Below are 26,414 nucleotides of genomic sequence, written 5' to 3' on the forward strand. Positions count from 1 at the left end.
AGGTCGACGCATTTAATTTTTATGTTCTTTAATTCAGTTTGATCGACCTGGTTCAGTTAGAGTAGACCAAAGATACCTTTTAGTTTCTCTATCAGATATCAGTTAATCAGTAATATATATGCCTATTAGGCCTACTGTACATTGTACTCCAACTAACTCTTATAATGATTGTCAAGAGTTATGTTAGCCAAAGTAAAAAACAAAGTAACATAGGTCTACATTATCCACAAATGTCCAGCATTTTTCTTAGCCTTGTGACTTCAAGAAATCAGTAGTCCTATGTAACATTCAAGCTTTCTAAAACCTTCCTAATGTTGTAATGGCTATGTTTAATCGGTAGCGATCAGGGAATGAGATCCCTTGAAATAAATATTTCATTTACGTGTTTTGGTCTGGTAAAAACGCTTTATAAAATGGAGTGTCCTACCAGACACTTGGTTTGCATACAAACATGTTGACACTGCCAAAAAATGTGCATTTCAGTCTCTGGTGGCTGCCTCTTCAAATCGTGCGTGCATGCAGAAACTTAAGAGCTCAAATTCATATATTTGCATATATATTTCATTTAAGCAGGAGGATCTAATTTACTGGTACCTTTGATTTCAATGCTGGGGGTTGATTTCACTGTAAGTAGGCATTGAATGGGTACTGCCTGGCAGAGGATGCCGTCCTCCGGATGAGACATTAAATGGAGGTCGCGACTCCAGAGTCGTTAAAGATCCCAGGGCACCTATCACAAGAGTAGGGGTGTTAACACCAGAATTTGTCCTGGCTAAATTCCAAATCCGGCCTCCATTCCTTCATGGCCATCTAATCACCCCTGATTCCTATGTGGCATGGTTCTCACCACTGAAAGCTCACCACTGATGTGCAGCTGATGTGTTGTGAGCTTTCTGGCACATAATGGCTGCCATGTCATCACCCAAGTGGGTGCTACACATTGGCAGTGATGAGGTGAGTTCTCTCCTTCAATGTGAGCATTTTGGGTGTCTAGAAAGGCATTTCTAGACACCCAAAGGCATTATTTTTACTATTAAGTATAGTGTGGGATAAGGTGTTTCTTCTAGCCTATGACATCATCTTCCAGGACAACTGAGATAATCTTCTGTCTGCCATGATGTCAGTCAGAGTAGATTTAGTACAAGGTGCACCTCAGTATTGTCAGGTACAAACATGAGTTTGCTTGTAATGAACAGTAGATGTGACCAACTGGGTTCGAGCCCGGGTCTCCTGTGGGCCACAATACTGTGTTGGCCCGCTGAGCTGGAGCCTAGCTCTGGAAGCTAATGCAAGTCTTCGGGTCTCATACTGGTATATTTGTCATGGGAGTATAGTGCACCGGAACACCTCTGTTATATATATAACCAAATGATCACATGCGTCTCTCTATATAAATGGGGTAGCTGTCACTGACTCTCAGCGCCTCACTATGGGCTGCCTTTTCTTCCATTCCAGCTCCAACACATCAGACTGGACTAAGTAACTAATCATGGACTCAATTGTACCGGTCCAGTGGCTTCATCATGTGTTACTGCTGGGCTGGAACAAAAGCCTGCTAACACTGTGTAGCTCCAGGACCAGAGTTGACTACCCTAAGTATAGCATCTCAAGAAGGAATATGCAAATCGAAATAATGAGAGTAACATAACATCTAACAAGTTTAGTCAGAATTAGGACTTAGAGATGGTTATTACTCGATTGTTTCAGTGAGAGTGTAACTGAGTTGAGATGGTAAACTCACTCCTCAAGTTCAAATGCCCCCACCTGCGCTGTTGAATTGCTAGCTTTTCAATAGCGTAGCTGGTTGTTTGGTTATTTGAGGAGAGGGTCACGTGTGTTGGCAATTCAGCGGTCATGTTTGAGACTCGGTTGGAGCAACTTGACTTGCAGAGCTACTGTTAGCAACAACTTGATGTCTGTTTCATCTGTGGCTGTGTATTCCAACCTGCTGTACTGTACCGTAAGAGTCACTTGGCATGCCCTCAAGACAGAACTACTTGTTTGACTACCAAAGTAAGCATTATTTGTGTTCGGTCTCTTTTCTTACTGTATTATGGCCTGTATTATGGAGACTGCCAATATTATTGTAAATAAATAGAGCACAACTCACAAATGTGTACCATGATCCGTAAACAAAAAACACACAGCACAAATATAATTTACTATCCACACACAAACACCTCTTCATTTGTATTTATAAACCATTATTTTAATACATTTACAAAATAATTAGTAAATAGGACTAAAGGTTTGTGAATAAATTGGTCTTTGCAAAAAAAAAATCAAGACGTGTGAATAAAAAAGAGGACATTTCAGACAGAAATAAAAGGAGTGATGAAGTGCCACAGTCGTCAGGGTTAGGGTTAGGGTTAGGGTTAGGGTTAGGGTTACCTAACCCCATTGGTGTTGTCTAGCTAGTGATTGCCTTTTACAAAAGCTATTCACTGACTATATAATACCCCTTTCAGACAGAGGGGAAATTGCGCTAATGTAGCATTTCTGTCTGAAAGGGAATGCTACGCCTTTTTAGAGCGGCAACTAAGCGTGATCCTGTCCAACGTGTTTGGCATTAGAAATAAAGATTATGACAATCTGGAGAAAGTGTGGGATGTCTTCTTTTAAAATACGGTAAGGAAATGTGAGCAGATTACATTATGGTTCTCAAAAATGTCATAATTTAAACTCGTTGGCTGATAATCACGCTTGGAATGATCAATATAGTTATCGAAGTTATACCTGAAAAGGGTATAGTTTATTCACAAATCTTTAGCCATATTTACAAATCATTTGTGAGTTGTACTCTATTTATTTACAATAATATTGGCAGTAATCTATCTCTGTACTGTATACCCCAGGGGGCATTATGTTGGAATAAAATATACAGAATCATGTATTGTTTATTAATACAAATACATTCTATTTATGTATAGTATTCAATATAGTTGCCAAGGAAGATGCATTTCCACATTTAGCATGGTTATTTACATTTACTTTAAAATAAAATGGATGGTAACAGCCATATACATACATTTACTGAATTGCATACATATTAATACTGTACATGATACACAATACATTTTCCATGATGCTGTTTTTGGTCAACCCAGACCAGTTCTGTTTTGGGGTATGGTATGATGTAAACAGTGGTGGAAATGGGTTGTGGGAAATGGGAAGTGGGTTCTGGAAGTGAACTTAGTATTAAAATACTCTAATTTCAGAATTCAGTTTGCCTCTGGACCCACTGAGTTCCCCTAGTGAATTAATTACATTTTCACGATTGGATGTACGGCATAGTATTGTTTGTCTTCATAAAAGCAGGAAGTGGTATTACAGTGGCATACCAACTCACAGGTGACTACAAAAGCATGTATGAGCGTCAGTGTAATGAAGGCATCATACAGTTCTCTTTTTGTTGTGTTAGATAGTCTTTACTCATCCTTCCAAAAAAGGTTCCACAACCTTCTTGTCATTTGAGTGAGTAAACTCTGGAGTCTCCTTACTCCAAATTGTCCTTATTGCTGTCACATGGCTGCCCCTTTGCTACTGGCCTAACAAAGACATTCAAACTGGTTTGTAGAAACAGTATGTGGTGATGCCAAGAGATTTTGTTGCTAATATGTTCAGTGTGTGGTGACATCACTGATATCAATTCAATTCCTGATATAATTCTGTTAGTGATGGCTTCACGCAGGATCAAGATACAGTGGGGTCAAATGTTTAACATGGGAAGACTTCTGGCTGTCTGGCTGGCTGTCTGGCTGTCTGGCTGGCTATCTGTCTGGCTGTCTGCCTGTTTTGTCAAAGAGAGAGATGCACATATAGAAATAGATTTTGCTAGAAAACAAGATGTTGACACAGTGACAGGCATGTGAAGAGAGAGACAAAGGAAATGCCAGCCTCTGCTTTTCAACTTCCGTGATGGCTTCTCCTTTGAGCATGGTGCTCACTGTAGCAAATTTCACACACTGTCAAAACCACACATCCGTCTTGAACGGCAACATCCTGCAATACAAAAAGAATGAGTGAACGCACCCATAAAAAACACAATATTTTTTACTACACATTTATAATACACAACCTTTTACTCAGAACTTTCCCACCCCTACTCTTGTTTTCTCGAAATAACTTGGTAAATATAATTTAATTGAAGATAACATTTTAGCACCATAGCCAGAAAGGGGAACTATTTAATCCATGTGCGATACTATTCGTCATTCCATTCCAGGCATTACAATGAGCCCGTCTTCCGATTTCTACCTCCACCAGCCTCCCTTAAACCCATGCAAATTGTTGCATGTCAAAAGAGTTGCAGTTGATAGTTTTTTGATAGTTGGAGCGCTGTATAAAGTGAGGCCAAACTTTTCCAGAATAAAGCATTCTTATGTGTGCCGCACGTGCGGATTTGTATGCGTGGTTCATTCAGAGATGCATGCACAGTCACGCCAAGGCTGGCATGTTCTCACAGGTTGTGTTGAAGTTGCGGTTGAAATCACAACTTGCTCTTGCTCTTCGCTCTTGGGGTTTTTCCTTCCATGCTGTTTTCCCCTAAGTTTCCATGACAGCGATACATTGATATATTAGGACAGCATGGGGGAAAGTGTTTGTGAGGTAATGAAGCCTAGGAGCCTAGTTTGAGGAACTTGACCATTTCAACTTTCTTCAAAAAGTAACCCTTTACCTTCTAACCATACCTATCTCTCTGAGTGTCATGGAGAGTTAGTTAAATTAGTAAATAAAGTAAGACAAGAGCTGAGCTATATTTAAGCTGTATCTAGATAGAAGAAATAAATAAGAAATAGACAGATAGATAGACAGACAGACAAACAAACAGAGATGGATAGATATTCTACACTCAGATGCACACACACACACACACACAATGAATTTATTGCTAAATGTTAACAATATAATCCTTGCTGTAGTGTGTGTGGAGCATTGACCACCACACACAAATGATGATTCACCCCTTCAATCCTCATTCCATATAGTACTCATTAACCTCAAATGTGTTCAGCGTCATAATGACACCTATGAATAAGCATTCCATGTTACGACTTGGTGCATCATTGCATATTAATGTAAAGAAGAATATAATGCAAATGATAAAACGAGTTTATGTGAATAAAGCAAATGTACTGTACCAGTGTGGGAACACACAGGTTAGCCTTCAGGGTGGTTTCCACCTTGCAGTTGTTTTTCCACCAGAGGGCGACATATACCCACCAAATAATGTACCCTCAGGGGTGTATCTCCAAAAACCGTGCCCTGGATTTAATGACCTGCTTGCAGTAAAATAAAAAAGAAGATGAAAAGTGTGAAAGTAGAGTTGATATTTTGAGAAAGCCACTCGTGCAGCTGTCTTATGAAGATTGGTACGAACAATATATGAAAAAAGATGCAAATATAGAACTATAAATAAAAAAGTATATTGATATTGTCTTACTAGAAAATATGCTATCTGAAATGTTTTTTGTTTAGCTACTCAGGGAAGGTCTTGAGGAAATGTCTTGACATTACAGTCAGGTTAGAATGAGATAAAGGTCATTAATATGAAGATGCAATTGAGTCATACAGTGTAGAGGAAGATCTCCTCTGTTCTGAATTTTGGCATGGGTGTGTGCACGCATGTGTGTGTGTCTTCATACTGCTCTACTATTTGGGTATGTTTGCTTTGCTTTGCTTTGCTTTGTGTGTGTGTGTGTGTGTGTGTGTGTGTGTGTGTGTGTGTGTATTTTTTATCACATCTGTCAAGTCAGTAATCAGAACTATTCAGAAACACTTCTGTCCTCTGCGAGAGTGTTGCAGTATGTGTCTGTGCAATGTATGTGTCTGTTCCACTGTCTCTTTTTAGGCCGAGGATGTGGAACTAAGGGGGTGGGGTCCTCCTACCCCCCCACCCCCACCCCCACCCCATGACCACATTTGTGCTAACTCACTCTCTCACAGACTCCACACAGACTCACACAGTCCAACCCCATGTGATTAGAGATTTCAGGTGGGCAAATTACAGTCAGGTTCATCTATGGTTTACTGTATATTGGGCGATCGACGTTAGGGAAGCTTTAAATCCTAAGCAAGTATAACATCAGCACCATAGCAGGTATAAAAGCTGTGTGCAGGAAAACCTTGTTAGTGCATCGGTGAAGTTATGTGTTGAGGTGCTCATTTAGAATTTCCTGTCTTTTGCGGCTTTTGACAAGCCATAACTTCTCACTTAAAAGGTTGTTTTTGATCATTTAATGCAATGCACCATTTTTGTGGCTAACTAGTGGTTTGATCTTGCAGTGTAGCCCCTGTAGTTCTGCTGGTGAAGTCTTCTGCGGACGGCAGTCTCTGACACGTTCACGCCGCAGAAACTCCTGTCAAGTCAATTGTCACTTTTGACATAAAAACTGTTGTAATTTCTAAATGCTGAAACCAATATGTACACCAATACCATTCTATTTTTAAATAAGCGACTTGTCATAGACCAGAATTCTAGGCAAAATCTTCTTATTTAAGCTTTATTTATCCAGATTAATCTCATTGTAACCTTGACCGCAGGCTATTGCACACAGTGCATATAAGTGTGGAATAACAACAAACCTGGTCTCAGTGGGAGTGATTTCACAGTATTTGTCCAATGTAAAGTATTTGTCCAAACCAGGTCCTAAGATTGGCTAAACGTCAAAGTTTCTTGCATTTTGTGGTAAATCAGCCTTTAGTTTCTGTGCCACAAGTACTTGGAAAGACCTTCAAAACATACTCAAATTTGATTCTCTTGTGTCACTTGGTCAGTTTAAGATTTTTTTTTTAAAGCTCTGGGACCTGGTTTCTGTTGAAAGCCAATTGCTGTCAATCTCCAGTGGGAGGCCCTGAAACTATTCCGCAAGGTATTTAACTCCTGCTCACCTGGGACCAGGACTAATACATTTGGAATTGAGTGGTGAAACCTGTTTGGTCATTAACTGATCCTTAGGTGGGAGGGGTTGCTACCCAGCTAGTCATCAGCAATTACAGAATCTGCATTTCTATCTTGACGGTCATAGAGCAACAGCCTCTACGACAGCCTCCTGACACAAAGACGAAGGAGTCAATCTGTGGAGTCCATCGAGGAAGGCCAAACTACTAAGTATTTTTATTCTATTTGTTTCTTTTTTCACTACTCTGAGTGTATTGAGCGCTACCTACATTTTCTATTGCCCACAAACGCTCTATCTCTCTACCGGCAAATGTGCTTTCTCCCCATTCCTGTTATTTCATCTCTCAGGAGAACACAACGATGCTACACCTCCCCTCACAACCATTCCAATCTAATCTACCCACCATGCTCAACTGACCACGACCTCACTGTCGCGGGAGGACTTTGGAACTGCCAGTCAGCGGTCCGGAAAGCAAAGGCTATCTCATCTTACACCTGCTTCATGTCCCTCCACTTCCTTGCCCTCAAAGAGACTGGATTACACTGTAAAACACAACTACTCCGGCAGCCCTCTCTGATGCCTACTCCATTTCTCATTCCCCTAGACTCTCTGGTCGAGGGGGTGGCACAGGACTCCTCATCTCACCTAAGTGGTCACATAATGTCCTTCCCCCCCTGTCACACCTATCCTTATCCAACTTCGAATTCCATGCTGTTTCTGTCACCTCCCCTGTCAAACTTCACATTGTCGTTCTCTATCGTCCACCAGGTCAGCTTGGCCACTTCTTAGATGAGATGGATGTCCTTCTCAGGTTCTTCCCTGAGGACGGTACACCGCTCTCACTACTGGGTGACTTCAACATCCAGTCAGAGAAGCTTCACTCGTCTGGAGTACTTGGAGTACCTTCTCTCCTCCTTCGGCCTTACCATGTCCCACCCTCCAACTCATAAGGCGGGCAATCATCTTCACTAGATCCTCCTATACCTCCAACCTTACTATTACCCCTCTTCCAGTTTCTGATCATCATTTTGTATCCTTCTCCCTTCCCCTCAAATCCACCCCCTCCCAGCCAGTTTCTACCCACACTGTATACTCTTGTCGCAACCTGCGTACCCTCTCTCTTACCGCTTTCTCTTCCTCTGTCTCACCCTCCCTACCCTCTGTTGAATCCTTCTCCCTTCTATCCACTGATGCAGCGTCCTCCACCCTCCTGTCCACTCTTTCCTCATCTTTTGACATCTTTCCACAGACCTCAAGGCCAGCACGATCCTCCCCACGCGCTCCTTGGCTGTCTGAAATGCTGCAAGCTTGTAGAATAGGGATGCAGCTGAGAGGAAATGGAGAAAAACTGGCCTCCCTGATGACCTAAAACCTTATCCCTCTCTTGTCCTCAACTACACCTCTGCATCAGCTGCTAAAGCTTTTACTACCATTCCAAAATGTAATCCTCTGCCTCTGACCCAAGGAAACTGTTAACTCTAAATTTTCCTCACTCCTCAGCCCACCTCCTCCTCCCCCTCCTTCCTCCTCCCTGCCTGCGGATGACTTTGTCACCTACTTTGAAAAGAAGGGTGATGACATTAGCAGCTCTTTCTCTCTGCCTCTCACCAACACCTGTTCTGGAGTTACTCTGGGTGTGAGTTTGGGAGGAGAGCAAGGCTTGTTTTGATGGTAGTAACCGGATACCACAGGAGTGTGATGTGTACAGTATTCTCTGTAACTAATGTTTCAGAATGGAGAGGACTGTGCCAGTTGTTGAGCTTGTAATTGCATTCTATTGTTATTGATGGGTTGTGCCAGTTTACGTTGATCATTTATTCTCCAACTCAACGAAGTTGCATCTAGGTTTCACCTATTCTCTTAAAAATGCACTGGTTAGTAGATTTTGGTGTTTGTAGCAATATTTGTTTAAGTGCCCTATACAGTATATGCCAGTCTTAGGAGGGTCATTGCTATGGTGCACATTTAGTCAAAGAGACAAAATACTCTCCTATGCGATGCAGTAAATAAGCACCCATACCAGCCTAAAATGAGGCATTAATGCTACAGCATAAAATGTGGCAGCCTAATCTGTGACAGCACCATGCAGGTCGATGCTGTGCCCCTTCTGGTCCTGCCCCACCACCCCTGTGGCTCCCTGCAGCAGCACAGCAGTCCCCACCCTGCAGAGCTAACTGCTAAGGCTAGCTCGGAGGCTAACGCAACATGGCGTGTCACTGGGTCAAGTCGTCTGCTGCAGCTTTTCTCTCCCCCCTCTAGGCACCGTGTGTGTGTGTGTGTGTGTGTGTGTGTGTGTGTGCGCGTGTGCGCATGTGCGCGTGTGCGTGTGTGTGTGTGTGTGTGTGTGCATGCGTGCGTGCTTGCGTGTGTGTGGAGAAGGAAGGAGAGGGATGGAGAGGGGAAGGGTTGTGAGGTGTTTTTTCATTGGCTGGGGATGGTGTAGTAGTAGAAGTGTGTGTGCGTATGTGTGAAGAGGAGGAAGGAGAGGAGAGACAGCGAGGCGGGTGTTCACTGGCTGGGGATGGAGGGTGTAGTAGTAGTAGTAGTAGTAGAAGTATTGAGGGCACATGGACAGACATGCTGCTCTGCGGAAGGGAGGGTGGAGTGGGGACTGTGCAGCTTCTGGAGAGATGCATAAACAAACACACAAACTGTACACACACACACACACACACACACACACAGAAACACTCAAACACACACACACACACAGAAACACTGTCTTGTGTGTTTAGTGTTTGTTTCTCACTAAAATTAGAAAGCATTTTTGTTGAATTTCATCTACAAAAGGTACTCTCATTACAGAGAGAAGTGAGAAGGTCTACCCATTTTTATCATAATATAAGCTCATTTTATTTGGCAACTGGAAGTAGCTAAAAATAGAATTTAGACAACCTCCCACACATTTCTAAGCTTTTCTCCATGCTATTTTTTAAATTTTTTATTATGCTGTGCTGTCAGATTACAGAAGTGACTTCTTTATTGTTGTTCTAAAAACCTGTTCCGCTTTTGATTATACTGCTCAATCAGTATGCATGTATTCATGTATCTCCTTTTAAATTGTATTACTGTATCAGTAGTATTCTCGCCTCACCCAAAGCTGCACTCTGATTGGCTGGCTGGCTGTTTTCAGCGGAGATAGCTTTTTTGGGGCTCCATGGATACAGCAGAATGCTGAGTTCCCTTCTTCAGCCAATGAGAATGCAGGGTAATAGTTGCAGTCAAATGAGGGGCTCAAATTTCATTGAAGGTAACCCCCCACCCCCCCTTATCCCTCCCTAACCCCCCCACTGATAGCACACACGCTCACAAGGGGGTGGGGGTCTGGGGGTGAGATGGAGGGGTGGGGCTTACTGTGATCAAAACAATAACAAGACAAGAGTGATGTCACATTGTCCCAGTGGCCTGTATCTACCCCCGGCAACAGTAGTATGAGTTCACCGCACAAGTTCTTACACACACACACACACGCACACACACACACACGTCTCAACGTATACACCCGTAATATACACACAGACACACTCACTCACTCACTCACCCCCCCCCACACACACACAAATGTCAGTATGCATTACTCTCAGGCAGGTGAATTGAACTGCTGGTGCCCTGTCCTTTTCCTCTTTTACAAAGCACAGCACTTCAAAAGTATAGTCCCATCTCATAAATGTATTGCACACTCGTAACATCCTGCTTGCCTAGCAGTATGAACCACTAAAGTGATTTTGTATTTAGCAAAGTTATTAATTAAGGTTGTTTCGCTAAATCCTAGGAAATCCTTCCCCTCACATATTCATTTAAACCCCTAGCTATATCAACCCACGTTAAACTTACATGACCATAGAAGTTGTTGATATAAATGCAAGAAGAACAGCCCACACATTTTGCAATAAAACCCTAATGTAAGATTAGTAACATTAATCGTACATTCATCAACTGGATTAATGACTTAATATTAACGTTTTGCAAGATGAAAACCAAAATACTAAAAACACAGCCCACACATTCTTCCCACCCCCCAGAGCTTGTGTCATTAGAGTGACTCAGATTAAATGGCATGCTACTTTACAGCCAATTGCTAAACATGAGCCTAATTCAGTGTTATGCCCAGTGTTGATAAGACGGCTTGTGGTAGCTTGGATGAGCTAGCCTGGGCTGTGGGGGTTAAGTCAAAAGTAAATCCCTTTTCTCTGACTGACTTAACCTACCCTAGTGATCTGGTCTCAGTGATGGCTTAGAGCTGACTGCCTGTTCTGTCCATGGGGCGGCAGGTAGCCTGGAGGTTAGCTGGTTGAGAGCTGATGTGAGCTGGTGACTGGGGGGGTTACTGGCATCATATCCAGGTGCCTACCACTGCCGTTGTGCCCTTGAGCAAGGCGCTTAACCCCTAACTGCTCCAGGGGTGCCGGAATATGGCTCACCCTGTGCCCAGAGCTCTGTTCCCCCTTGCGGGTGTGCATGTGTGTATTGTCTTGGAGGGGGGGTGTGTTGTCTCGGGGTGGGGGGTGCAAAAATTACCACAATTCATGTGAATTGATTGCATGGCCAATAAACAGTCAGTGTCTCTGTGTGGCTGACACTGTTGTAGAGATAGAAAGTCATAACAGAGACCGAAGGAATGTGGACGTAGTACTGTACAATTCAGTTACCTGTCATTATTATTTACTTGTACTGAGTGTACCCATTCCCATGTCAGTTTCCCTCCAAAATCGATGCTAAAGTACAGTAGATACTTTAAGCCTCGAAAACTAGAGGTACTGCACCTCTTCTTTGAATTATATTCTCAACTGTGATCTACCCATCACAATTCAGAAAATAGATTATTGGATGAACTGGATAAATAATATGTCTTATTACAGAACTTACTTGACTTGAAATGGAATTGAAACAGCAAATCTCTCAAGAATATAATTCAAAGAAGAGGTGCAGTACCTCTAGTTTTCGAGGCTTAAAGTACATACTGTAGCATCGATTTTGGAGGGAAACTGACATGGGAATGGGTGTGACACTTAGGCAGTTTTACTTCAGTGTAGTTGATGTAATCAAGGCCAACAATTGTATTTAATCAATTATCTGATTAAAGGGGATTTAGGAAGAGCAGCAGCTTTCCCCGTTACTTAAAGGCACCATATGCAGGATTGCGCCCTCTTTTCCCTGCAATGGGAATTTCAATGACAATTCAGAATAGTGTCTCCTCCTCTCTCCCTCCCCTTGCTCAATGCAAACTACTTCTAACTGAAACAATGAATCTGTCAATGATTTTCACTTTTTTGTCTAGCGAATGTCTTACAGTTACATGAACTTGGAACAAACAAAGGACCTGTGTGGTTGGAATGCAGTTGTTATTTAGTTTGGAAATGTTTGGGGAAACATGAACACAGAAACCAGCCAGCAGAGACTCTTACATTTCACATGAAACAAGTGCTTTACCAGCAGCTGTGCATTCATACTCATACTGTGACAGCAATTTGTAGACGCCCAGAAACGTCCCAAACATTTTGGAAAAGCAAATTCAGGTAGAAGGGCTGGGTCTTGCACGCATTGTCACAGACTTCCAGTGCATCATGAGTAATGATTCACCATGGTTATTTAGAGACATTTTCAAGGGGGAAAAGCGACATATTGCATCTTTAAAGAAGGTTGACTTTAATGCAATGCTACTGTAGAGCAGCTTTTACAGTAGTATGCCTTATTCAATCCAGGTTTTCAGGACAAGTCACAGAACATACACTCTTTGGAGCATAAATTGCATTATATAGAGTTTGAATTCACATGCAGTTGAGTTACTTTTCAATGAATCTTTTTAATGTTTCGCATTCAGAATGATTGAATATGCCTCGCCAGTAGCAGTGTTTGGAGAACGACTGGCTGTACAGACGTTTGTTCCAGCCTAGCTTGAGGATGAGTTGAGTCATGATTTTGTGATGATTCAGTGAATAAAATGTGTTAAAGCTGGATTGGAACAAAAGTTTTATAACACATGTTGGAGTTGGAGACCACTGGTTTGGACTTGTTCTGACTAACTGCCAGGGGGCAATGAAGAACTGAGGTACCAGCCAAGGAGTGAGCAACCACCCTGGTACTCAGCAAGTTACACAGTAGTTTGATATCATTCCTCATTCCATTCCATGCATTCCTTATTCCATTCTATGCATGATCCTGTGCTCCGATTTCTACATCCACCTTAGTCATACAGATAGACAGCATGGATGTAGTAGTCACCATTAGTGGATGTAGTAGTCACCACGTGGTGGGGCGTTGGAGCAGAACAGCCCACACATTTTGCCATAAAACCCTAATGTGCGATTAATAACATTAATAATCAACTGGATTAATGAGTTAATATTTGCATTAAGTCACACAGTAGTTTGATATCATTCCTCATTCCATTCCACGCATTACAATGAGCCCGTCCTCCGATTCCTACCTCCACCAGCCTTAGGGTCAAAAGATGGAGGAGGGAAAGAGGAATAACTGACAGATATTGGTCCACCAGCCCGGCTAGTGCAGCAATCTCCGCACCAAATCCTGGTTTCCCGCCATTTTCTGACCTATGACCCGCTCAGCCTTCATGTAAATGAAGACAAAATAAACACGTGTCCATTGCAACTTAAATAAAAAATAAATAAATAAAAGATGACTGGGTTAGCATTTGTGGATGTTGTGTTATATGGTTAGTGTGGCGCTACTCTGGGACTACTCCTCTCTACCCACCTCTCTCTACCTTTTGTACCTTTTCCCGTCTCCAGTCCTCTCTCAATCCTCTGCCCCCCTCTCTCCCTTTTTCCTGTATCTCTCAGTCCTCTGCCCCCCTTTCTCTCGTATCTCTCTATCCTCTGCCCCCCCATGTGGCAGCTGGTACGTGTCAAGCTCTCACATCTGGTGACCAGATGTGACCATAGTGAGAGGGCAGGTGGGCCAGGTGGCAGAAAGAGAGGGTCAGGCATGCATACAACACACTAACAGGCACGCTGGTACAAAGCTATAACCACAACATACAGTCATGGCCACATATAGACACAAACACCCACACTTAGACATAAAATACATTCACACACACACGCACACTTTGACATATTGTACACACTTACAGAGGTGGACACCAGTGTGTGTCAACCTTGATACAATGTGCTCGTTAATGTGCAAATGGGCACACACAGGGGCATGCGCACACACACACACAAATATACTTACACAACAATGGTCCACAGATAATGGTGAGATAAGTCTTGTATATCTAATCTGACCCATTATTCTGTCTAGGTTTTTGATTGGTCGGCATGGGGAACCTGATCAAGGTGTTGACGAGGGACATAGACAACAACACTGGCAACTTCTTCCTGGACTTTGAGAGTGAGTGATACATAAAGACACACACACACACACACACACACACACACACACATTTTGTAGTTTCCTTTCATTTCAGAAATGACAAGGAGCATCCTGAGGACCTTTCGGATCTGGGATGCTGGAAAGCATAGGAGCATCAAATTTGGGATTTGATGAATTCTAGGTCAGGTATTTTTAGGGGAAGGCACAGCGGGGTCTCGAAAAGCTACCTACCAGGGAATCTGATTGGAAGATCATTGCCGCAGAGAACCTCTCCCAGTCCCAACACTCCTGCCCCGCCCCCCTACCCCCAGCACACCCCTGCTGTGTTTATGGGATTTGGCTTGACAAGAGGGAGGGAGGGAGGGAGGGAGGGAGAGGGGGGGGGGGGTGGAGGGCGGGAGGGAGAAGTGCAGAGAAGCGATTCGGGTTGAAAAAGTAGGTTGTAATGGCTAAAATAGGGCTTAGGGGGACCATAGGTGTGACACAGAGGTTGAAAGTGCCATCTGATATAAAGGAATCGGGTGAACCTTGGATTGAGAAAGAACAACATTGTGCCACAAAAATGCAAGTGTGATATTAAAAACATGTTTTTCTCAGTTTTCCTTTTAACCACATTGGCTTTTTTGGGGGGGATAAGGCGTATCATATTCAGTCATATCACTGCTTTATCTGTGTACCAGTGACAAGCACTCAGGAATCTGTGAAAAAGCTTCCTGCACTATAAACATTTTCCCGGCTTTTCGCAAATGCTTTTCTAACCGTTGTCAAATCCTTATCCTTTGCTCTGCTAATACGCCTCTACCAATACAACACACACACACACACACACACACACACACACACACACACACACACACACACACACACACACACACCCACCCCCACCCACCCACGCACGCACGCACGCACGCACGCACACACACACACACACACACACACACACACACACACACACACACACACACACACACACACACACACACACACCACCTCACTGCCACTCTTTTACCAAACCCTTTACCAGCACCACCTCACTACCTTAACCCAGTATGGCACTGACATCCTGTCCATGTTTGGCCAATGCTCTCTTTGCCATTCCGACCCTCCTCAGATGCGCAGCCCACAGAGGCAGAGAGGGCGTTATGGGAGCAGGTGAACAAGGTACTGATGGAGGCTCTGGCTGTCCTGGACGATCTTCAGTCTTACAAAGGAGCAGGAGAAGAGATACGACAGGTGAGTGAAGGGTGGTTTGTTGTGTTGGCACCAGAGGTACCTATGAATCTGACGCACTCCAGTCTCTGTCCCACTCCTCTCCTTATTGACACAAAACCTACCTTGTCCCGCAAGTGCAGTGTAAACTGTGAGTGAACCCGCAGTTCTCTTTTCCTTTATTGGCAATTGATTGAATTTAATTGGCCTTGATGGCCTCTCATTGTAGCTTTATGAATTTGAGTTTGCCCTTTGCCAATTGCCAATAAAGGAAAATGTTTGTTTTTCTTTTACCAAGATGGTGCATTGGCATACAATATAAAACATTGCTCTAATTTGCCAAAAATATTGCCTTCAAAACCAACAATGAAAATAAATACATAAAAAGTTACACACATACATGCAGACAAATATTCCTAGTAGCAATATTCCACTCAAGAAAAAAGAAACCTTTTTTGGGTGGTTGAGTTACTGCCTTTTTTGGAAAGATACTGTTCAAGGTTGCCATGGGAACAGGGGAACCAAGGTTGTCTTGCATTCAGCTGTCAATCAGGGCACTAAGGTTTCTGCTAATTATTTTTTAACAAATATGCTCTCGCAAACATTTCTTCTCAGACTGTAGCCTGTTTTCTTTTGTGTGTCAAAATGTTCCATTTAAATGAGAAAAGAGTAGCTACTCTATTGTTGTTTGTCCAGATTTGTGTTGTTCAGAATGAATTTCAAATGTCTCTCTCTCACATCTCCCTCGATCTCCTCTCCACTTAACTTCCTCCCAACTGCTTCTGAAATTAAAATACAATGCGTTATTGGCATGGCTTTGGAAGGATACAGCAAAAATGTAAAGCTGTTAATCAGAAATCATTTAAATTGGTATCAGTGTTACGAAGGGTTACTAAGTGTTGACACATTGATACCTTTATAATAGGCGAAACTAAACCTAAAAACTTTACACTGACCATAAGACGTCCCTCTGTTCATCTTACCCTGTCCACCTTTGAAAATAGTACATTTGACACTAACCCCCCCCTCCTGTCTCTCTCTCTATCCTTCTCTCTCTCTCTCTCTCTCTCTCTCTCTCTCTCTCTCTCTCTCTCTCTCTCTCTCTCTCTCTCTCTCTCTCTCTCTCTCACTCACTCTCCAGGCGATACAGAATCCGAATCAGGACCGGATACAGGAGCAGGCTTGGGCTGCAGTGGTCCCATTGGTTGGGAAGCTAAAGAAGTTCTATGAGTTCTCTCTGAGGCTGGGTGTATGCCACAGCAAACTGAATTGTGGGTAGCTAAAACCAAGAGATCATATTGGGGGGTTTTGGTGGAGGTATTGGTGGGGGTATTGGTGGGATTTATTCAACCCCTTACCCTTTCTGACGATGGATCTAAAAGAGATGGAGTAATGGAGCAAATGAAATGCTGAATACTTCAGTGACGATAGCCTTGATCTTAATCCCCATTGGTGTTCTTAATCCTTGTCTTTGAGGGCTAGAATGTTCCTATTGCTGAGTTCATTAGCATAATTTTTCAATTGTATTCATATACCCCATTGAATATTGTATCACACACACAGCGGTCATGTCGTGATGGCCTTGCGTGATGTCTGAACTGCGTGCTTGGCTGCCTAGCCACAAGTGGGGCCAGCCTACCGGCAGAGCAGCCAAGCGCTCTAATCCGATTACCACGCCTCGCAGGCGAGACGAACCTCCCTTACCTCATCTAGTCCAATGGCTCTCCCATGATCTCATCGTGTTTACACGGTGATAGGAGTCGGCCTACGCAGCGCTTTACTGTGGTACACTCACGATGAGGGCTGAACAGCAGACGCTATCAATGTCTCGAATGCTGTCTCCGAAATCTTGTCCAAATATATGACGAGGTTATGTGGAAAAAAAGCCATTTGTATAATGTCACTGTAATGTCTAAAACATCTTGTGGTGGTAATCTTGAAGCAGGAGAGTGGGAGAGAAAGTCAGAGAAGGTTTGTCTTAGTGAACATAATTGATATTGATTACATGCAACGTTGGACGTTACATTCATATCAAGTAAATGCAGGGTTGCGTTCACTGCTATAATTTGTGTGTTGTCAGTCAGTTGACCCTATACAATTCCTTTTCTGGTGTGTGGTTATGGCATCCCATTGCGGGCGTCAGGAAGGAGACTTTGACGCGCTGGTTGTGATCTGCGGTCCACTGTGGAAGTAGAGGGTTCTTAAGGTTAAGGACTTAAGGTTAGGACTCCACAATGAGGTATTGCTAACGGGAATTGGATGATGTTCAGACTGCCCATAGGACGACTTTATCCCCAAGGAGTCAATCCCCTCGGCAGCCAACATAGGGGAGCTTCGGACCCCACATACCGTACAGTTGTGAGGTACGCTCGGGCTAGTTCTAAGATTTCATGTGTAGCTCCTTTAACATTGCCATTATTAGTTCAGTGTCAGCAATGGCTGAGGGCAATTATGCGTGACATACTTATCGACCTTTAGACCATGATTTTCTTCTGTCTTCTACCCCCCTTTCTTTAAAGGTACATCATATGATTTTCATCGTATGAAGAGTAACCTTGACATCTAAGCATCACCATATCTTGTCCTACTCTGTCTTTAGTGATTGAAGGCATCGTTCTCTTTGAGGGAGTTGCTGAGGATCTAGGCCATGGCCTAATTAACCGTGACAGCGATCTGATCGCGCATAAACACCGTCCAATGGCACAGCTCTCTGGAGCATCAATGCGCCAGACAGATGAGTGACATCTCTGAGCTAGACTCCCATAACAGCTTGATGGCTTGTCTGCCAGGGAGCTCTAGACAGGAGCATTAAGCATTAATGAAGGCTTGGGCCGAGGGATATGTGGTGTTGGTCTGGTCAAAGAGAGAAGTACTGTAGGAAGGAGAGAGCTCTGTTAGCATTACAGTATTACTGTACCTATAGAGCATCGCGTAACGCCTACTGCTAGCGGAAGTTGCTGTTGATTAGCAACCCTCTTGTTACATTTCTTGACCATTCCGTGCCTCCTGCTTCACTCTCTACTGGTAGGCATGTGCCCTCCATTCATTCAAACTCACATTTCTCCTCAGCGGAAGGTTGCAACAACTTGATATACTGTATGTCACGTTAGTTTGAAATTCGTTGTCGAGCAGTTTTTTTTTACAATAGTCGCTTGGAGGACCATTTGTTGTGCATGTCTCTTTCACTTTCTTTGGTCTCTATTTAGAATCTAGTCTCCTTATATACCACAATGCATTTCGATATTAGCTGTTAGCAGCGTTATAACAAAATGCTAAAAGCCCCACTTCTTGGTTTCATCCACTTTGGTCTGGTTGACATCTGAGGCACCAAATATGGTGGTTGCTCTTTCTCGCTTGTGGTAGCAGGGCCATACAGAATGTATTGGACGAACTGTATTTCGCATTGGTACTTTGTCTATTTAGTGGATATTTTTTGGGTTATTGAATTTCTACATTTTTAAATCTTATTACCAGTAATAGATATAGGGATGAATCCTTTATTTAGACCAACAATCCTTAATTTTATAATAAAGAAAACTTGATTTGACACCGTCCAAACAGCAATCCTGCCACTTGGTTTGCTAAAAACTGAGGGGTTAAGATCACACAGTATTTATACAGTGCCATGCGTAAGTAATGGGACAGTGAAGCATTTTTCTTCGTTTGCCTCTATACTCCACAATTACTATGATGTTAAAGTAGAGATTATCAGCTTTTATTTGAGGGTATTTGTGTACATATTGGTTTCACCATTTAGAAATGACAACACTTTTTATACATAGTCCCCCTATTTCAGGGCACCAAAAGTAATGGGACAATTGGCATGACAGGTGGTTCTGGTAAGTCAGGTGTGTTCCGTCACATCATTTGTGCAGGCATGAGAGAGCTCTCAATGTCAAGTAATGATTCTAGGCTTTTGTTTGCCTTTGGAGTCTGCTATTGGTGTCTGTCAACATGAGGACCAAAGAGGTGTCAATGAAAGTCAAGGAAGCCATTACTAGGCTGGAAAATAAAAAAAAATAAAAAAAACAATTAGTAACAATTAGAAACATAGCCAAAACCTTGGGCTTTCTAAAATCAACAGTTTGGAACATCATTAAAAAGAAAAAAACTGAGATCAATGTGGAAACAGTTTGACAGTGGCTGGTGGAGGTAGAAATCGGAGGATGGGTTCATTGTAATGCACGGAACAGAATGAGGAATGATACCAAAGATCCTTATTCCATTCCATGCATTACAATGAACCCATCCTCTGATTTCTACCTCCACCAGCCTCCACTGGTACAGGTGTCCTTGACTGTAACACTGTCAAACTGTTTCCACATTGATCTCAGTTAGAATCCCCCATACAGTATATCTGACAACATCAATGTCTCACTGACAACTGAGTCCCCACCTCCTTCATCTTTATCTCCCTATTTGACTTCCTGCCATCTACAGTGCTGTTTGCCAAATTGTAGTTCATCCATCTATTCTATATATACTTCTGTACCTCCTTCCGACCATCTTTTCATAGCTTCATCCCTCCTTCTCACTTTTCTAGTTTCCTGCCTTACTTACTCTTCACTCATGTCTGCTCTACCTCGCCACGTTCTTATTTGACCCTGATCCATCCATTAAGCTCTACCTGTATCTTCATCATCATGTTATTATTTATTCAACCTTAATTGAACTAGGTAGGTTGATTAAGAACAACTTCTTATTTACAATGATACTCAGGCATTTCACTCTTTTTCATCTATGAACCATATGTTCATTTAACCTACTTTACCATCTATAGACCCTTCTGTCCCTCCATTTATCTTGAATGACCTCTCCATTCATGCATCGTCCTCCATCCGTCCATTGCAACCCCATTCCTCCCATCTGCTCATTCTAATCCCTCCATCTCCATCTCTCTCCCTCCTCTCTTCTCCTCTGTCTTTCTCCCATTCTATGTCTCTCTCTCTCTCTCTCTCTCTCTCTCTCTCTCTCTCTCCTCCTTTTTTCCCTCCCCCCCCCCCCTTCTCTGGTGTAGAGGGATCGTTGCATGGCCTGTTGAAGGCTCTGACCAGCGCTCGCTGCAGTCCCACCCAGCACCTGGAGCAGGAGCAGGCCCTGGCCAGGCAGTTTGCCGAGATCCTTCACTTCACCTTGCGGTTCGACGAGCTCAAGGTACACTCTCTTCTCTGTTGACCTTCCCCCCCTACATGTTTCTTAGAGGCTGTGGAAGAGGGAGGGACAGTTTCCCACTTCTCCCTTGTGCTTACCTTCCACCTCATATACTCATACTGTACCCGTCTTTGCATTATTTTGGGAGAGTGAAGACAGGCGAGGGAGAGAAAATAAAGAAGGAAAGCTGTCCCTTGTGAGGCGCTGTTATATTGAACTTTCTGTATTCCTCTCATCGTTACTGTAATTTTACTTGGAATGGATAATGGATACATTATTTGAGCCGGTAGTGAGAGGGAATGGGAAAGAAAGTGAGGGACGCTGGAAAGATACAAAAATGAAATAAGAGAGCAAAATAGACCTTTAAATGCATTAGGAAAGAAGAGGAGGATGTGCGTGAGAGGGCATGACCAGAGGGAATGGAGAAGGAAGGAAGAAGAAGAAAGAGAGAAACACAGTGCAAAAGAGAACTAAAGGTGAATAAGAGACTTTTAGAAAAAAAAAAGGGAGTTAGAGGGATGGGAGAAGACTGCACATGGATTCCATAGAGGTATAGAGGTATATCATAGAGGTATATCATAGAGGTATATCATAGAGGTATAGAGGTATGTCATAGAGGTATATCATAGAGGTATATCATAGAGGTATAGAGGTATATCATAGAGGTATATCATAGAGATATATCATAGAGGTATAGAGGTATGTCATAGAGGTATATCATAGAGGTATATCATAGAGGTATAGAGGTATGTCATAGAGGTATATCATAGAGATATATCATAGAGGTATAGAGGTATGTCATAGAGGTATATCATAGAGGTATATCATAGAGGTATAGAGGTATGTCATAGAGGTATATCATAGAGATATATCATAGAGGTATAGAGGTATGTCATAGAGGTATATCATAGAGGTATAGAGGTATGTCATAGAGGTATATCATAGAGATATATCATAGAGGTATAGAGGTATGTCATAGAGGTATATCATAGAGGTATAGAGGTATGTCATAGAGGTATAGAGGTATGTCATAGAGGTATAGAGGTATATCATAGAGGTATATCATAGAGGTATGTCATAGAGGTATGTCATAGAGGTATATCATAGAGGTATATCATAGAGATATATCATAGAGGTATAGAGGTATATCATAGAGGTATATCATAGAGATATATCATAGAGGTATAGAGGTATGTCATAGAGGTATATCATAGAGGTATAGAGGTATGTCATAGAGGTATAGAGGTATGTCATAGAGGTATAGAGGTATATCATAGAGGTATATCATAGAGGTATAGAGGTATGTCATAGAGGTATAGAGGTATGTCATAGAGGTATAGAGGTATATCATAGAGGTATATCATAGAGGTATATCATAGAGGTATAGAGGTATGTCATAGAGGTATGTCATAGAGGTATATCATAGAGATATATCATAGAGGTATAGAGGTATGTCATAGAGGTATAGAGGTATATCATAGAGGTATAGAGGTATATCATAGAGATATATCATAGAGGTATAGAGGTATGTCATAGAGGTATATCATAGAGGTATATCATAGAGGTATAGAGGTATGTCATAGAGGTATATCATAGAGATATATCATAGAGGTATAGAGGTATGTCATAGAGGTATATCATAGAGGTATAGAGGTATGTCATAGAGGTATATCATAGAGATATATCATAGAGGTATAGAGGTATGTCATAGAGGTATATCATAGAGGTATAGAGGTATGTCATAGAGGTATAGAGGTATGTCATAGAGGTATAGAGGTATATCATAGAGGTATATCATAGAGGTATGTCATAGAGGTATGTCATAGAGGTATATCATAGAGGTATATCATAGAGATATATCATAGAGGTATAGAGGTATATCATAGAGATATATCATAGAGGTATAGAGGTATATCATAGAGGTATATCATAGAGATATATCATAGAGGTATAGAGGTATGTCATAGAGGTATATCATAGAGGTATAGAGGTATGTCATAGAGGTATAGAGGTATGTCATAGAGGTATAGAGGTATATCATAGAGGTATATCATAGAGGTATAGAGGTATGTCATAGAGGTATAGAGGTATGTCATAGAGGTATAGAGGTATATCATAGAGGTATATCATAGAGGTATATCATAGAGGTATAGAGGTATGTCATAGAGGTATAGAGGTATGTCATAGAGGTATATCATAGAGGTATAGAGGTATGTCATAGAGGTATAGAGGTATGTCATAGAGGTATAGAGGTATATCATAGAGGTATATCATAGAGGTATGTCATAGAGGTATAGAGGTATATCATAGAGGTATGTCATAGAGGTATATCATAGAGGTATATCATAGAGGTATATCATAGAGGTATAGAGGTATGTCATAGAGGTATGTCATAGAGGTATATCATAGAGGTATATCATAGAGGTATATCATAGAGGTATAGAGGTATATCATAGAGGTATAGAGGTATATCATAGAGATATATCATAGAGGTATAGAGGTATGTCATAGAGGTATAGAGGTATATCATAGAGGTATAGAGGTATATCATAGAGATATATCATAGAGGTATAGAGGTATGTCATAGAGGTATAGAGGTATATCATAGAGGTATAGAGGTATATCATAGAGGTATATCATAGAGGTATAGAGGTATGTCATAGAGGTATAGAGGTATATCATAGAGGTATATCATAGAGGTATAGCATAGAGGTATATCATTGCAGCTGAAGAGAATCACATCAAAGGTTGAAGGGGACTTGTCCTGGGGGTAGAACCAATGACTGTAAATTAAAGGACACATTGGAGTCTGACGTCACCTGGTTCATTTCAACAATAGTAGTTTGTGTCGCTCATCCGCCAATGAAATGCGTACTTCCTCACCGCCATTTTGGTCTGTCCGCCCACTGAACGTGCTCAGTATTCGCTCTCGTCTAGAACAACGCGAGAAGAACACGTGAGCCGATGGAGCATGTGGACTGGGTTACCAAGACAAGAAGCACACGGAACATGTAGGCCTCTGCTGATGTGTTGTCTCGGAGGGGGTGCAGAAATACCACATTCCAAACAGTGATTGATTGATTGATGATTGATTGGCAAATTGTTTGTTTGTTTTGTAATTGTCCTTTAACTTCACCATCATCTTAGGCATGATCCAAGTAATGGATTGCCATCAAATGATGCCCTTTGCAAATTCATAATTTGCAAAGGGCATCACATATCATAACAGTCTCATCATTTTTAACATCAGTGTCTTTATTGTCATAATGAGCCATTTATTATTTATTAGAGTCATTATTAAAATCTACAAATCAACATTTTTATTGGGCTCCTATATTGTATGATCTTGGGAGTATAGCTACATGTTACAATTATTATTGAGAATATCCAAAACAATAGTGCATGTACTGGTCTATACTGCACACAGAATGTGATTTTATGTACTTTAGTGTTAGTGTTCATTGTTGCGACACTTCTGGATGCAACACACCAACGTCTAGCAGGGTTCATAAGGTTTCCATGTTCGTTCTCAGTGCTTTTCCCGCCCCGTGGCTGGCTCGGACTCTTACATATCATGCCAGCGCTTTATAGAAGTAAGAGAAATGCTTCTATCGTCCGACGGCCAAGTAATTGTAGAACATCAAAGTCACCCTGGAATCGACCTCATTTGGCCAGGAACACTACCGACTAATTGGAATTACATTGGGAATTGGGAATCATTTTGGGCAGAACTACAAGTTAGAATTACAACGGTACCGCGAGTGACCACTAGGTTTTGCGGCGTTGCCCACCAGACGACCGATTGATCTTCTGGGTAGAACTCGTTAGCGATCCCTCTTTGAAATCCAAGGCATCCTGGATCCTGCAACCCCCCCCCCCCCCCCCCCCCCCTCCCCACCCACACACACACACACACACGTTTGATACCATTCCTGATTCCATTCCATGCATTACAATGAGCCTGTCCTCCGATTTCTACCTCCACCAGCCTCCCCTGGTCAGGAAGCTCCAGCTCATAGGGAAGCTTATTGGTTCACATGTTTACTCTCTCTCCTGTACAGATGACAAACCCTGCCATCCAGAACGACTTCAGCTACTATAGGAGGACCCTCAGCCGGATGCGCATCAACAATGTCGGTGTGAGTACAGAACACCTTTTGGTTACAGTTTACTCTCAAGGCCCCTCTGGAAAAAAAAGAAAAGAATAAAAAACAAGTTAACACGTTGCTACCATTACAACAAGCTTGCCTCATGGCTTAGTAACATCCTCACCGTACTGGTGTAACAATGACAATATACATGAATGACTGAATGATAAATGACATAACATGACATGACCAATAATAAGGAACTGGTTTTGCTGTTATGACATCTGCTGGTTTCCCACCTCCAAGGTTTACGGCATGTCAGTGTGATCTGCGATGGTGTATAATCACAGATTTATATGTTATGTTTATAGCAGTATTATAGGCCATATGCTACTAATTGGTTTGGGTCCCAATTTAAATTAGGGAAGTCTCCCTAAACCTAAACCTTGTATAGGCTAACAAATCATTTTGAAGCAAATGTATAGTAAAGGAAGATGTATCTATTCATGTCCCTACATATGCCACATGAGACATAACCCTTGTACCCACCCATAACTATGCACTAACAAGGTTTTCTACCACACAGCTTTGATAGCTGTTATAGTGCTGTATGTTGGTCTACTCTACTTCAAACAACTTGTACTCACCACTGGGCATGTTGCTTAGGATTTAAAGCTTCTCTGTCACGTATCTAAAAACCTAGTAAAATGTAGAAATGTCAAAATGTCTTAATCCTACTCTGGAGTTGTGTTTGTATGTAATATATGTTTTTTATATGTTTTTGTATGTAATATGAATTTACTGTATACATGTACTGTATATGATAACAATACTGCATAAGTCATTATTCTATATTCTTCTACTATCCATCTTGTGTTGCATCTAATAAGTGGTGCTGTTTGGAGCTAATGAGATTCATTCTGTACTTTAATGGTCTGGATCATTTGGGAACAGCAAGGATGAAAGGCCCCTGACAAAGCAAATTATATTTCTCTCTCTCTCTATCTATCTATCTATCTCTCTCTCTCTCTCTCTCTCAAACACACACACACACACACACTCACTCTTGCTCGCTCTCTCTCCCTCTCTCTCTTTCATATTCTCTTTAATCTTTTCTACCTACCCAATCTCTCTTTATCCCTCTCTTATGTCACCCTATTACTCTCTCAAATACCTTTCACTGCTCTGTGTCCTCCCTCTCTCCTCTCTCTACACCCCCCCATCGCTCCAACTAACAGACACATGTGGGGATAGAACAGTATGGATAAGCGAATTTACAGTTAGACATAGACTACACAGGGAAACATTTTTACAGATTCATATAGTACACAGTACATATAGTACACAGTACATATAGTACACATATAGTACACAGTACATATAGTACACAGTACATATAGTACACATATAGTACACAGTACATATAGTACACATATAGTACACAGTACATATAGTACACATATAGTACACATATAGTACACAGTACATATAGTACACATATAGTACACATATAGTACACAGTACATATAGTACACATATAGTACACAGTACATATAGTACACATATAGTACACAGTACATATAGTACACAGTACATATAGTACACATATAGTACACAGTACATATAGTACACATATAGTACACAGTACATATAGTACACAGTACATATAGTACACATATAGTACACAGTACATATAGTACACAGTACATATAGTACACATATAGTACAC

At 41.9% G+C, this 26,414-nt stretch overlaps 1 protein-coding gene across 2 annotated transcripts in view; it reads left to right on the top strand.

The window, feature by feature from the left end:
* Nucleotides 1-26,414, top strand: part of fam49ba (family with sequence similarity 49 member Ba) — a 41,277-nt gene that overhangs the window by 663 nt on the left and 14,200 nt on the right. Inside the window, exons 1-6 of one of the 2 annotated variants that reach the window (XM_083676499.1) lie at nucleotides 1,915-2,013; nucleotides 14,166-14,255; nucleotides 15,349-15,470; nucleotides 16,588-16,693; nucleotides 20,464-20,600; nucleotides 24,659-24,736. In XM_083676499.1, the coding sequence (XP_083532625.1) occupies nucleotides 14,183-14,255; nucleotides 15,349-15,470; nucleotides 16,588-16,693; nucleotides 20,464-20,600; nucleotides 24,659-24,736 (516 nt within the window). In that variant the 5' untranslated portion in view covers nucleotides 1,915-2,013; nucleotides 14,166-14,182. Of the gene's footprint in view, nucleotides 1-1,914; nucleotides 2,014-14,165; nucleotides 14,256-15,348; nucleotides 15,471-16,587; nucleotides 16,694-20,463; nucleotides 20,601-24,658; nucleotides 24,737-26,414 lie in introns of those variants that run through there. The other variant, XM_083676498.1, reaches the window with a different exon arrangement.

The sequence above is a fragment of the Argentina silus genome (genome assembly GCF_951799395.1).
Source record: "Argentina silus genome assembly, chromosome: 1".
Classification (NCBI taxonomy): Eukaryota; Metazoa; Chordata; class Actinopteri; order Argentiniformes; family Argentinidae; genus Argentina; species Argentina silus.